The sequence below is a fragment of the Carassius gibelio genome, chromosome B22 (genome assembly GCF_023724105.1).
Source record: "Carassius gibelio isolate Cgi1373 ecotype wild population from Czech Republic chromosome B22, carGib1.2-hapl.c, whole genome shotgun sequence".
In the NCBI taxonomy this organism is placed as follows: Eukaryota; Metazoa; Chordata; class Actinopteri; order Cypriniformes; family Cyprinidae; genus Carassius; species Carassius gibelio.
In genome coordinates this window covers 27,729,688-27,744,890 of record NC_068417.1, presented here as the reverse complement: position 1 = coordinate 27,744,890, position 15,203 = coordinate 27,729,688, and the positions used below count along the sequence as shown (strand labels likewise).

The 15,203-nt window shown below is 37.5% G+C and overlaps 1 protein-coding gene across 4 annotated transcripts in view; it reads right to left on the bottom strand.

Annotated features, from left to right (window-relative positions):
• The window catches only part of tle2a (TLE family member 2, transcriptional corepressor a), a 32,376-nt gene that overhangs the window by 8,713 nt on the left and 8,460 nt on the right, over positions 1–15,203 (bottom strand). For 2 of the 4 annotated variants that reach the window (XM_052589269.1, XM_052589267.1), the window contains exons 3-6: positions 9,041–9,104; positions 7,461–7,505; positions 1,907–1,969; positions 1,287–1,391 (exon numbers count right to left, since the gene is read on the bottom strand). In XM_052589269.1, the coding sequence (XP_052445229.1) occupies positions 1,287–1,391; positions 1,907–1,969; positions 7,461–7,505; positions 9,041–9,104 (277 nt within the window). The remainder of the gene's footprint in view (positions 1–1,286; positions 1,392–1,906; positions 1,970–7,460; positions 7,506–9,040; positions 9,105–15,203) is intronic. The other 2 variants (XM_052589268.1, XM_052589270.1) reach the window with 2 other exon arrangements.

The window sequence follows — 15,203 nt, the reverse complement described above, 5'->3', positions numbered from 1 at the left end:
CCAGACACACACTCAACTAGTCTCCACTCACAGCTCATGCTACTGGGCGCTAAAGACAAAAGATAGTTGTTCCAAACCTGTATGCTGTTATTTTTTATAATTTGCACTGTCCACTTTTCCACACAATGTTTCTTTGTCCAAACACTCCAAAAAAATACCAGCCGTCGTCTGAAGCAATAGGACAGTTTATGTGCGAGAAAGAATATGAAAGTCGCCATTTACCGATGATTTTCCCATGTGTCAAAATTTGCATACGGATACAAACATAATGTTGCATTAGTAGATAAAGACAATTCAATACCGTTTTGGGCCGGGAATAACGCTGATGCAGTTTTCATGAATTTCAAAAACAAGCTTTCGGAAAAAAAAAACGTTTGAAGTCTTTGCAAACAGCGCACAAGTTGAAAGGACCTTTTTTGCCCTTTTGGAGATGCAGGCACTTAAAAGAAGAACAGATCAGGTCACCATGAACTCTGTTTGGTTTTTATTGTTGAATGGAAAGCTGCAGTGTGAAGAATTAGCAAAATAAAAAAATTGCTTTGGTTTGTTAACGTAAAAAAAAATTACAAACTTCTCCCAGTTCTATCAAGATTAGCACAGAAATGTGACTTATGTACACACCTTAAAAGATGTATCCGACTGAGGTGCAGAGAGCTAGTCTAATTATATTGCGCTTCCTTAACATGGATAAGTTGACCAGTTGTTAGGCCAAATTAAAAAAATATTCAAACATATCCATAGCCTAGTTACGAAAGAGTTATTTTGCACACTTTCAAACATAACCAACGCCAAAACACAGAACACGAAATAAATGTTAACTTTTTCAAAATTTGTAATGGAAAGCCAGCTATTGTCTCTTAAAAAGACAGACAAGGTCACAGTGAGCACTGCTTTTTATCGTTGTATGGAAAAGTGCAGTGCAAATAATCAGCGAAAATGTCTCTTTTTGTGCTCAATGGATTTGGTACAACATGCAGGCAACAGATTTGCAACGATATCATCTTTTGCATTACATCTCACATAGTTTGATCATCCTGCCATGTTCTGGATGGCTTATGACTTATGTCTAATTTAATATTTCATACATTTTTTCCCATTCTGTCTAGCCAAACACAGAAATGTGTCTTAACAAAAGTCAACTAGTTTTTATCCAAATAAACATCTGTAGCCTAGTTACAAAAGCGCTTTCAAACATATAACCATACTGAATCCAAAAAAAGAAAATCGCAATGACAACTCAAGAGGAAAGTGTTAAATAAAAAGGATGAAAAGATGGAAGTACACACTGTGGGAGGCAGAGGGGGGAGTCCACGTACCCCTATCGATGCATTCAACTCCCCCATAGTCACCTGTTTGGCGCGCTCCATGGCCTGGACCACCTGCTGCTGGTGCTGTGGACAGAGGTCAGAAAATGGCCGTCAATGATAAACAAACACGCAACAAAACAAGACAGATGGTCACCCCAGAGTGTCTTTGTGTACTGTGCGGTTTGAAGCATGTATGCTCACACACACACACACACACAGGGCTGCATTTTGTATGAATACACACACTTAAAACAGGAGGGGAAGTTGTTTTTTCTTCTGTCAGGAAAAGCTTTGGGCAAACCGTAAGCATTTTTGTGGAAGTGGGTTTACAAGAATAACAATAGGCCTCCCGGAAGCATCCGAATGAGAGACTGTGAGAGAATGTGAGGAAATATGAGAGGATTGCATGTGTGTGAGAAACAGAAAGAGCGAGATTATATATGTGTGTGTGTGTGTGTGTGTGTGTGTGTGTGTGTGTGTGTGTGTGTGTGAGCACAAGTGAGTGAATTCTCAATCACAGACCGTCTGAACGCAGTGTAGCATGTGTGAGTCTCGTGATGTGTAGCTGTGGGACTGAGTGTGTGTTGGTCTCATCTCACCTCCTGTGACAGGAATGGAATGAGCTGGGCACAAATCACGTTCAGCCGCTTGGCGATCTCCGTCTGCAGAGATATGGAGAGTGAGAGGGAAGCAGAAGCAGAACGCAAGCAAAAATAGATTTCATTTAACACAAAATGTACATTTTTGAAATGTTAAATTAACTTTTCACACCATAGTTGGGCAATTTTCGATAAGTATAATAATTATTAGTAGTAACAATAACAACAATTATTAATTAGCAATAAGTAGTGTCATTATTAATATTTTATTGTTTAATAATTTTTTATTACTACTACTACTATTAGTAGGTGTTAGCAGTAGTACTAACAGTACTTACACATTAAAAATAATAATTATTACTAAACTTACTACCACTACAGCTAATAAATTAATATTATAATGTATTACTACATTTAGATTTAGCTTAAATGTATAATAATAATAATAATATTAAACATTTAATAACATGTATAACTATTAGTAATAATACTAAAAATACTAATTATTATTATTATTCCATCAAAGCTAATGTATTACTACTGCTACTAAAATAAATAAATATTAAAACTTAATGACGTCAATAATAAATGAAATAATTTAAATATTAATATGTTTATTCATCAATAGTTGTACTTATACATTAGTTCAGATGTAGAGAGAACTATAATTAAGGCATCAAAACATTGCAATGACTGACAATAAACTTTCCACTCTGTTTAATGACATATCAGTGTGACCAACCAAATTTGTTTTTGTTTGTTAAGGGGCGATTAAATCTGAAGCTGTATATATCTTAAGAACCTACTTCCATTCACAAACACATCTACTGAACTGATGCCACAAACAATGCCACACAGTGCACATTTTGCCTCATAAAGCCAAAGAATGCAAAAGAGATCATGAAAAAAAATGCTAATTAGAGACATGCTAATTTTTTGTGCACAAAGCATCAGTCAGCCCGTCCACATTTCTTGTGCACCAAGCTGAGACAATTACAAGACAGTAATAACCAAAATGCTTCAGCAATAGTAAAAAAAATAAATAAAATACAATCCTGTTCACCCAAACGTATCTATCACACAAGACGTTGCAAGGGTGTGTAACCTGCTACCTCACACAGCTAGTGAATATTTTAGCCCTCCACATCTGGTTCATGCTAATTGTTGCACAGTGAGTAGAGGGGATGCCTGAAATATTCATGCCCAGCATCTGCTGCTCCGGTCCAGCCGAGAGGAGTGACGCCTCCCTCTGTGAGCGGGTCATTGGTCTCGCCCCATCGAGCTGCTGTGTCTTTTGAGGCAGTGCTAGGGGTTGCCATGCTACGGCTATTGCAATCATTTACCAGCGACCAAAACAAAAGCTCCCCCGAGCTCAGGGCAACCCACCCCATGGCTGTTTATTTTGCCAACAGGTATAAACTAACATTATTATATCCATGTTCACTCACCCGTCACAATGTTTTTCTTAAAGGGATAGTTCACTCACAAATTAGTGACTTAAATGTTGTACCAAACCCATCTGACTTCATTTCTTCTGTGAAACACTAAAGATGATAGTTTAAAGACTGTACTGGTCGCTCTTTTCCATGAAATTCAACTGACTAGGGACTGTTACTGAGTTTTTACGATTCAAAAGGACACAAAAGCAGCATAAAAATATGAAAATTATTCATATGACATGTTGACTTTTTTCAAAGACATTAACTTGACATTAACTTGTCTTTCGCACATTCATGAAAGAAAGTCACTAGATTCTCCAGAAGAAACAGTTTTGATATTAACTAAAGCTATTATCAGCTAAATAATTTATGCTGATTTAAATAAAACTGAAATCAAGTGAAATATAAATATAAATATTAGATGAAATGCTTAAAAATAGTAAAACTGAAGTACTAAAAGGTCTAAAATAATATATATATTTCTATATCATCCCACAAAAAAAACTCAACTAAACTAAAAAGTATTACTAATATAAACTAATATATATGCATGTATGTATGTATGTATGTATGCGCGTGTGGGAGTGAGTCTATGGGTATCTCACAATTCGATTTGATTACAATTCAGAGGCCCACAATTCGATTTGATTACGATTAACGATGCATCACAATGTTGTCATACATCCTGTACATCTATTAGGGGTGGGAACCTTCAGGCACTTCATGATTTGATCCAATTCAGGGAGTAATGATCTGATTCCAAATCAATTCTCGATATAGAGTTTTTCTTTTTGTTTATAGTGGGAATCTCTGTATGTCAGTACTGCCATCTTAAAAGTAGGGGTGTGAATCTTCACAATTCAATTATCATTATCAACTTAATATCAATGTGTCACATTACCAGTTTTCAATATTACTGCACATGGCTACATTTTCATATAATTTTTATCAATTTTTTTTTTTGTGCAAAATTAACTTAATTTTACGTTTTATTAATAAACAAGCACAGCAAGCTATTTTTTAAACAATTACTTATTTAAAATAAGTGTTCTTTAAGTGTCCAAAAGTTTACAGATTACGATTATCATTATCAACTCAATATCACTTTGCGTCACCTTCTCAGTTTTCAATATTACTGTACATGGCTACATTTTCATATGAATTTTGTTATAAATGTTTGTTACATTTTCCTATAAATTTGGTTCAAAATTAACTTTTTTTCAACAATTTTTATTTATTTTAAAATAAGTGTTCAAGTGTCCGAATCTTTTCAGACAATAGCTGAGGATTTTTATTTTCCTCAGCATTATGGCCGTTTGAATATTACTGATGACATCATAGACGGTGGCAGGCAATACAGCCATCGGTCACGACACATTACAGAACTACACAATGGTATTTATTGTTTGAATTTTACTGTTAGAATTTCTTTAATATTATATATATATATAGTTTCCTCTCTGCTCAGAGATGTATTTTTTTACTGTGTGAGAACATGGTGTGTAGTGTTTGTTGTCGGACGTAGCAACAGTAACTAAAGTAGGGTGGCTTTTTGTAAAAGGTCAAATACAAAATCTCCCACTTTGCCTAAATTCACCCCATTTAAATATAATTAAATTGATTAAAAAAATAAACAAACAAACAAAAAACACAAAAATACTAAAACCGTTAACATTTAAATCTGAAAATTACTTATTCAAAGTATTAATAATAAAATAAAAGTAGGCCTATGTCAGTGATGCAAAAATAACACTTGTTTGACCATTTTGATACTTCAATGATACTTTTCTGCGTTTTTCACATTCTTTTTGAATGAATTGTAATTGCCTGTAAAAGAGCAACCAACACATTCTTCAAAATCTCTCTTTGTATGTCAATATACGATTGGGTGAATAAACCTGACAATATTTAAATTTTGGGGTTCACTGAATTACTGGATGTAGAAATACCCCCCCCCCAACCCCCAGACTTTCCAGAAGGGAGGAATAGACCCCACCCCCACCTCTTCTATAACCATCCATCACAACCCTCCCCAGGGAAGCACAATGATTTCTTGTTAGGGAACGGCAACTACAAAATGACATCTTCAGAGGAGAGAGTGGGGGAGGCTGGGAAAAGGGGAGGGCAAGGAGGAGGGAGCGAAAGAAGAGAAATCAGGAAAAAAAAAGGCTAGCAGAAAGGCACAGTTAAGGAAATTACAGAGTGATGGGAGATGCAGAAAGACGAGGAGGGGGGAGTTACATTAGAGAAGGGAATTCGTGGAGCATGTCAAAAAAGAAGTGCAATTGAAATGGAGGGAGAGAACAGACGCTCCGAGAGCGCTGACCTAATTTAAACTGACCTGACATCTGCAGGAGAGAGAGAGAGACTGAGCGAGGAAGGTCGGGAAATGCAGATGCAGTAGCAGACACAATTTATGAGGAAGGAGAGCGAGAAAGTCACAGCTAGCTACTTTTAGACAATCGCTCACACTCATTTGTGTGTGTGAGAGGGGGGGATGGGGGTGGGGTGTGCACTGCAGACACGTTATTTGTTGATCTAATTAGTTTGTTTGCAGATTCATTTTAAAACAAGTGCCACGGGCCAGACCTAAGAGGATTTCGACTATAAAACGCCCGCAAAAAAAAGAGCCCTGCATAATTGAATCTGAATTATGAACCCTACAAAAGATAAAAGGAATAATAAAACTCTCCAGCACAAATCACAATGGGTCACCGAACAGGCATTTTTACACCGACACTTCAGCGTCAGCCCACGTTAAAACCATCGAGTGTGTTTGCGTGCACAGCATATGACTAGAGATGGGCCATCAACTAACAACCAATTGATGCGATTTGTTTTTATTATATTTTGTTAGTGAAGATGCTTTAATTAGCTAAAACCATCTTTGAAAGGTTGCATCCTATCCCTCAGAAAACATGCAATTTTCATTATAAAACACTTACGACTAAATTTTTTTTATTTGCCACTGCATGTGAGGAAAAATGTCACATATTTTCAACCTTTCCCTAACAGCATTACATTGTTAAAAGGAGAGTTCATCCAAAAAAAAAAGGAAGCAATGACATCATAAACTCATGTCCCTGTATAAGTTTCTTTTTTCAAGTTGAACACAAAAGACAATATTTTTATAGAAAGTCATTAACCAAACAGCTGCCATGGTCCTCCATAGTATTTTTCCCCAACTAAGGAAAACTAATGGCTACCAGTAACTGTCTGGTCACCAACAAGTAGGGCTGTCGCGATATACCAGCAATGATGATAATCGTTCAAATATCGTTATCGTGCATAGGGTTGTCACAATATACCAGTATTGGCAATATTTAAAACTGAATATTACACATACAATAACATGACACAATAATCCAGCGTCATTGTCATTATGGAGTGTTAGGGTTCTTTCACACTTGTAGATCGATTGCTTTGGTCCGAAACAGGGATTTAAAATGATTACATAATTGCTTTTTTATTCTTGGTGCGGTTCGCTTTCACATGGCAAAGTTTCTAAACAGACCAAAATTGTTAATACAAGTCACGTGCAAGTAAACTGTCCTCTCATTGGTCAAAGTTCCACGGTTTATTTTTCGGAATTCCACTCATAGCCGTCATACATCAGAACCAGCTTTGATGGAACTACAACAGCTTCAAGGGCTTATTAAGGTTTATTTTTTGTTTAGTTTTTTTTTATAGCTGTCATTATATTAATTTATGAATTCATCATTCAGCAGGAGTCCAGGATTTATCGGGAAAACATTGTCAAAACCTACTACAAAGATCAATAAGACAGCATTATAAAATGAAAAGGTGTGTTTTTTGTTGTTGTTTTTTTTTTTAATGGTGGAAACGTGTTCACCCACAGATATAATCTACTGTTCTTCATGGAACTTACGTAATTACCCGTTATACAAGCCTGGTAAAGATTAATTTGACTGATAGAATAATTTATTATTATTATTTACATTTTTTTCAGATTTATATAGATATCACAATCTCTCATTATCGTGAAGTTTTGAGGCCACGATAAAACAATTGATAACAGTTGATTCTTGTTTCAGTATAATTGGTGTAAAACTGCTAAATCAAAAGATATCAGCAGAGGGAACCAGCAAACTTACCTGTTTGTGCATCTCTATGTTGAGGCCGTAGGACATTTCGTAGTACTGAAAAGAGAAAAGGATATCATTAAACTAACAAATACTAGGAGGAGTATTCAAGTTGGCTGTTTTAATGTTAATTAGTGTCATTATTTGTTTGGAAATCGAGTCACTCTGCGTAGTGTCGTCAAAAGTACCGACTTCGGTATCAGTCGGAACTGAAATTTAAAAAGTGTCCATTTCCCGCTAAAATTTGAACGCTGTCGAGCAGATTCTTAAACACCTCTGATTGGCCATTGTGTTCATGTGCTCAACAGATATGACTGTGATTGGCTGCAATGATCATCGCTTCACGTTGAGCGTTCACACAGAAGCACACACCAGCATTTGAAAGCAGGCATCCATCACATCCTTGATGTGCAGATATATTAGAGATCCGCTGATATACATGGATTTATATTAATAACACTCCCGTGTACCTCTGTTTGAGCACAGAAAAAGACCCTTTTTAACAGTCAACAGTATAGCAACCCATGACCGAAGTTATTCTTAAACCAAACAGGTTTCCACTTTCATTGTGACGAATTTGTGTGACCAACCTGAACCTGTTGTGAAATCTTTATGAGGAAACTTTTACCCTCATCTGAAATTCCTGATTGCATGGATTCCTATTTAAATATGTTGCAAAAAAATGTTGGCCAAACAATGGTAAATGTAATCACACTGTTAAAAAGAGCAGACCTTGCACAAATTGCAGAAATTAGCTTAGAGCTCATCCTAAACCCATATGTGGTTATTTTGTAAAAGTGAGTATTTTGTAAAAATGTAGTCCACATGAGGAAAAGAACACAGCTCAACACCAGATTTAATAATAATATTCACCTTTCACCCTGGTAATATTCTCTCACATCAAGTCTGAGAGTAAATACTGATACATTTTGGTTTATTCTTCACAAAATATTGCTTTTTATAAGACTTTTTTGTCTTTTCGTCGTTCAAATGCTTGGTCAAAAAACTCCTACTTGTCTGTTCCTTGTCAATAAATGAACAAAGTTCACTTTTTAGTAAAAAAAACAAAAAAAAACCTTTCAGCTAAATTCTGATATGGAGGATTAAAAAAAAAAAAAAAAAAAAAAAAAAAAAAAAAGTGTAATTTTATTAGATGGAGAGAATCAAGTAAAAAGAAAAGGGTAAAAACAACAGAGACGGAGGGATAGAAAGACCCTGGCAATAAAAGAAGCCGTCCTGACAGCTGCCTGTTGTATTCACCAGCTCTGCCAAGAGCCCACGGTGTTGCTAGGCGACTCCCACACTGAAAAAATTATGAGCCAAGAAGAAAAAAAAAAAAAAAAAAAAAAAAGGGAGAGAAAGAAAACGGACAGAGAAAAGGGGTTAAGCCGTCTGCCAAGAGCAAATGGCATGCCAGGCTCCCATAGCTGCCATGGGCACTGAGACACATGGCAGCAGCTCTGAAAACTCATTCTCCGTCATAGATGAGTCGAGGACTTCTGATTGAGGGCTGAAGAAAGATGTCTGCTGTTTGGATGTGTGTCGCATCTGATGCAAAACTAAGTTGGGGTGTGTGTGCGCGTTTGTCTTACCATGACATAATGTCTCTGTATTTCTGTCTTCTCTGTGGCCAGCTTTTCACACTCCAACTTCAGACTGCAGAAGAAACAGAAAGAGAGATATGTTTTGTTGGATTGGTTGAAAGAGCGAATCTGCTGGACTGTTTTGGTATTCACTCAGATATGCTGTATTGAGTTGTATTTCTTTATTTCTTTTTTGAATCTAAGATAAGTGGATGTGAATGATTCAAGAGACTTTAATAGTTGTAGGAGGCAGTGTATAAACTATACAATTCATGCTGCCTTTTTGGCAAACCGCGAAAATGTGATGTAAGAACAGACATAAATAAATAGAAAAAATACAAAGACCTAGAGACAAACAGATATATATGACAAAGACAAAAACCAGACAATTACAGAGAAATAAAAAGACATCTCAGAAAAGAGATAGGAACACAAACCGAGAGACAAGAAATACAGTAGATGTAAAACAAGATGATGAACGAGACCGAAAAAGACAAATATACAGAGATTTAAAAACTGAATAAAGAAAGACAAAAGATGTGGACACAGACAGACAATATAAACAAGATGTGGACAGACAGATCGAGATATAAATAAATAGATAGATGTAAAGACAGACAGGAACACAGAGACACAAGATAGAGACAGAAATACAAAAGACAAAAAAATAAAACAGACAAGGACATATAGAAAGACAAGATCGATATAAAGACAGACAGATAATGAAGATAGAAAATTAATGAAAGAAAGCCAGAAAGAGACAGATTGACAGATAGATATTCACTAAGATGTATATAGACACAGAGGATTTACAAGACAGAAAGAGAGACAGATAAACAGATGATATAAGAGACATACAGAAAGACTGAAAAGACAGGCAGAAAGACACAGATACATATATAAAGAGACAAATACAAGTTAGAGGTAAAGACAAAATCATAGAAAGACAGCTAGAGGCCCAAACCAACACATACAAGATGTACGAAAAAACAACAACAAAGAGACAAAGACACACAGAAAGACAAACAAAGACAGATGAATAGAAGTAAAACAGACACTCGGAGAAACAAAAAATAGATGCAAAGACTGTGAGACAAACCAACAGCTATATAGATAGATAATGAATAGGACAGAAAATGAAGACAAGAGGACAAGAGGACAAACAGATGGACAGAGATTTATAAGATATGTGGACATAATGTATCAAAATATAGATGGACACGACAGATAGACGAGACACGACAGACATGATAAACAGATAGAGACAGACAAATAGATGCACAAAGACAAATGTATTAGATGTAAAGACAAACAAACACAAAGACAGACAGACAGACAGATACCCCACAGACCAACACTGAATCCACTACAATCAAACAGCACTCTCTCTCTCGTCTCTTGGCTGTATTTCAGCTCTTCACACACACACACTGACTTGTTTGCAGGCGTCAGATTTATGCAAGCGCGCAGGAGGGCCTGGGAAAATTAGAATATGATTAATACCGCAACATTACTGCGCCGCAACAGGTAATAACGGCACATCCGCTCTCCTTCACTGACTGCGCACAACCGTCGATAATTGACTCATTTATCACCGCGAGTGAGGAAGAGTGCAGAGGATGATGGGCTGGGGATGGAGGAGAGGGGGGGGGGGGTGTATGTGCGGGAAGTGAGAAAGGGAGCTGGGGAGGATTAAATTCATTCCCCTGCTAGAATTTATTACACAGGAATTGCCTCACTGCAAAAGTCACCCCCATCGCAGGATTTCCGAGAACTGACAAATCTATCGGTGCGCGTTTCGCTGAGACAGTCTCCGCTTATTTATTTATTTATTTCCCATCTCGCCTGAATGAGTTGGCCTCAATTATGCGATGCGGTGAAGACACCGCTCCCTTGTGCAAAATCGTAGGGGAAGTTGGAGAAAACAGCATGACAGCTCAGAATATTGTCAGGTTCAGTGGATAAAGATGCTAGATCTATTTTCAGGCTTTTATTTACATAGGTTATGAGATATAAATACCATCATTTAAATTCTGCTGCATCTCCTACTTGGAAAAGGGGGACAGGGAGTTCAGCGTTCCTCGATGCTGGCGTGTATTTAGAGAGGTAAATCAAGGCTAATGTGGAATTACACTTCAAAAGGTCAAATCTGTTAAATGCAGGCACGACACCTCGACACGCAATAAACAACAGCAACGGGAAGCTTCTGCAAGTCCAAACAATCACTGAGCTTTAGTTGTTCTACCCCTTAAAACAATTTACCATGCTAAAGGAATAAGCCTAGTTTACCCAAAAAATGACCTTTCTAACATTAATTACTCACACTCATGTCATTCCAAACCCATAAGACCTTTGTTTATGCAGCTACCATGTTCAAGGCCTAGAAATATAGTAAGGATATCATTAAAATAGTCCATCAGTGGTTCAACCTTAATTTTCTAAAGCTACGAGAATACTTTTTATGCACTAAGAAAACAAAAATAATGACTTCATTTCTTTAGGTTGAACCACTGATGTGACATGGATTATTTTAATGGTGTCCTTGTCCTTACTACCTTTCTAGGCCTTGAATGTGGTAGCTGTGTTGATGTCTATGGAGGGTCAGAAAGCTCTCGGATTTTATCAGAAATATCTTAATTTGTTTTCCAAAGATGAACAGGTCTTGCAAGTTTGGAACGACATGAGAGTGAGTAATTAAAGACCATTTTCATTTAACCTTAGTAACCTTGTAGCAACTTGGTATTATTGATCCTAATGTTATAGATGTCAAAATGTTCCCATCTTTAATTATAAGTGCATTTTTTATAACACAAGTCTCGTTTAGCATGCATCATGACGTTTGAACTTTGAATGGTTAAAGGTGTGTAAGGTGACTAACTCAGACTGGCATGTACCTAAAGATTCCCACTCTTAATTACTAAACCTCAAAACCATACAATGAGAAAAGGAGATAGGGAAAAGAGAGAGAGAGAGGTCTCTTTCTTTCCCTGACAGCAGCAAATCTGCATGCTGCCTGCATCACAGCAATCCACCATTGCAAGCAAATCACCATTACTTCAATATGTACACACAGGCTAACTGCACTTTTTAATCATCTCACACACCACAACAGAGTGAATTCATAACGAAGACTCAAAGCGAAGCGCCTGAATGAGAAATTTGAGTGAAAAAGCAAATGTTCAGCCTGACGGTGAGGAGTATCAGTCCAATTAGAGAAAGTGAGGACACTTCCACAGATCTCATCTTCATTTGCCATGCCTGTGCCTCATTAGTAAAAGCCCTTGTGTCTTCTGTATTCTCGTAGTGCTTTTTCATCTCTGCTTAAAACGCACGCACGCATAGTGATTAGTTAGTGAAATAGTCCAGTTCAGAGCTAAATTAAACCCCATTACTGCCAGAGAAAGAATTGATGAAGGTTTTGCCTTTGCGGCAAATTTGCATCTTTGGCACACGCAAACTCATACACTCTTTGAAGCTTGAAATGTGCTCTATGCTAGTGCATTTCATACGTTCAGAAATTACAGATTTATAAAGCAACATAATTACATGTTGCATTCTCAGCATTGCCACAGGGGGCGCCAATGGTCATTTTTCTATAGGTCAACAAATGTCACAGACACGTACTGATTCCTAAATCAGGTAATTTTTTTTGTCTACATTTGTTTACTGAAAGTTTTTCAGAAAGACGTTTCATCAGCTGAACAATCGCTATGTTGTTAAACAAAAGTACAATCCACTAGGGCTGCACGATTAATCTAATGTTATTGTCATGCGTATATTTTTTTTCTGAAAAGACGGTTCTATGATTATTAGTAAAGATCCAGCATGTGCTTTCAGATGGTGCAGCATTTACTACACAGAACAATAGTTCACTGACAAGCTACATAAAATCGTGTTCATAAATCGCAGATGTTTTAATTGCGTGATTAAATAATCAAAGAAATCGTTCTGCGAATAAGAAGGCTGTTTGCGTAACTCGTCAGTGAACTACAGCTCTGTGTAGTAAATGCTGCTCCATCTGAAAGAACGTGAAAATACCACATTTAATAAAGTTTTTACTCCAAACTCACTTAATTACATCGAGTGTTTGAAGTAAATCCTACACAGAATAAGGCACGCAACATATTTCATACTATTCCAAGCAGTGATAAAGGCAATGTTGATTAGTATTGCATTATTATATACTTTACATTATAAAAATTATAGTACTACAAACTCTGATAAACCACATATTGTCATAGTTGTGTGTTTATCAGTCATGTTGAATTAATTAAAGCAGTTAAATCTTCTGTTTATTCAGCAACCACCATAGGCATTTCCTGGGTTCCTTCTGCGAGGCATGTGTGGAGTTTCAGCACAAGAGCGCCCTCTGGCCTTTCGGACAGAGATTTACTGCGGATCACAGAACCGTACTTCACTGAAAGATACGCATTACAATCGCAGCAAATTGTGATTTATTGCCTTTGTGATTTAATTTTGGTTAATCGTGCAGCCCTACAATCTACTGAAGCCACTGTAAGTCTTTTTCACAACCTCATCATCATTCCTGTCAGAAAAGAAATACAGACTAAGGTCCAAGACTGCTTAACTGTTAATCAACTTAAAAACAATGGCATGTAATGGTTAGCATGTTTATAGCTAGTTACCTGAACAATTGCACAATGCATGCACAAGTTTACCTAGCCATACGTTAAGGTGGCAAACCGTAATGACATAAAAGAAGGCCATGCCCACATTATTCCACATGGCAGAAACTAAAACAGCACTGTCGATGCAAATATACAATAAAAATCTCTGATGAAAAACTCTTGTCAGGCACACACCGACATTAAAGCGCAGTTCCGAACCAAACCACCCACCACAAACACATGCACTTAAATACACACGTGCTAGAAGGGGGAATGCCAGGCCACACACATACAGATGTATCCAGCAAAGCAAACCTAAACCACAAACTGCATCATAAAGATGCCTAGAATCCACTAAAAAGTCCACTCTGTCTGGGCACAAAGAAGGTATCATGGGTATCAGCGCAATGCTCTTTGAGTGCGGGTGGCTGTCTGTGGGTTGGCTGTCTTTATGTCTGAGCCATTGCAAACCCAGAGAAACACATTAGCAAGGTAGGTGAGCTGGTGTGTGTGAGCTTGTGTGTTCGGAAAAAGGGCTGGGCAAAGCAAGATATACTGTAATGAGAACCTCCGGTCTAAAGCTCTCCTGTCTGCTGATTAGAGGCCTTCTACACCAAAAAACACCCAAACCTAAACACACAATCAGGAACACGCAGAGACATACGCAAAACATGTGCAGCGCTGCAAGCAACACAGCATGGTAGCACCGTATGGAGCAGCTCTCTTTGTTATGCAGTTCCTGCCCAGTTCACATTTCCTGCCGGACCTTGCGCTGTAACCTGACCTCGGCCTAAGTGTGTTTCTCACATAGACCAGCGCCCACACACAAACACACCTCTCCCAGGCTCATCTTGTCAAATCTCTTTAGCTCTGACTCTTTCCTGCCCTTTAATCCAACACCAATCAGCCTGCAGACACAAATTACGAGGACTAGAATTAAAAACTAAGCCATGCCACATATAGCAAAGAGCTGTCTGTGACTGCCTGGCGTGACCCGTGTGTGCTTTCCACATTCTACCTGGAGCAGGACCAGCTCCATGGAAGGAGAATTCTTATGGGAAATCCCGTAGCTGAACACCATGGGAAGGCCTCTGCTAATCTTGTTGCCTGACCTAAACAAGGTCTGAGATTTCAGACTTCACATTGTAATGCCTCACAAAGTGCCATTCAGGGGCTAATTACAGTGCTTTCAAGAAATTTAAGTCAAACTGTAAAATCACCCATTGACTTGAACTCACAATGTTTGACATTCAAATTACAATGCTGCTTTGTTGTGTTGGAAATAGGGTATTTACAAGATAAGCATACATTAGCAATACTGGCTATAATAATTATAATTGGGAAAACTGGATTTTCTTCAAGCCCATAAATTGATTTAGGGGGCACATCAATTAGAACTTCATGGCAAAAGCTAAGTGGTATTGACCATAATACTTGTCAAGCTTGACTATGCTGTAGTATTCAGACAGTTTGTGCACCAATGATGAAAGATGCAATAAGACTTGCCAGACAAATCCCACTGTTTTAGCCGAATTATGAGGCGT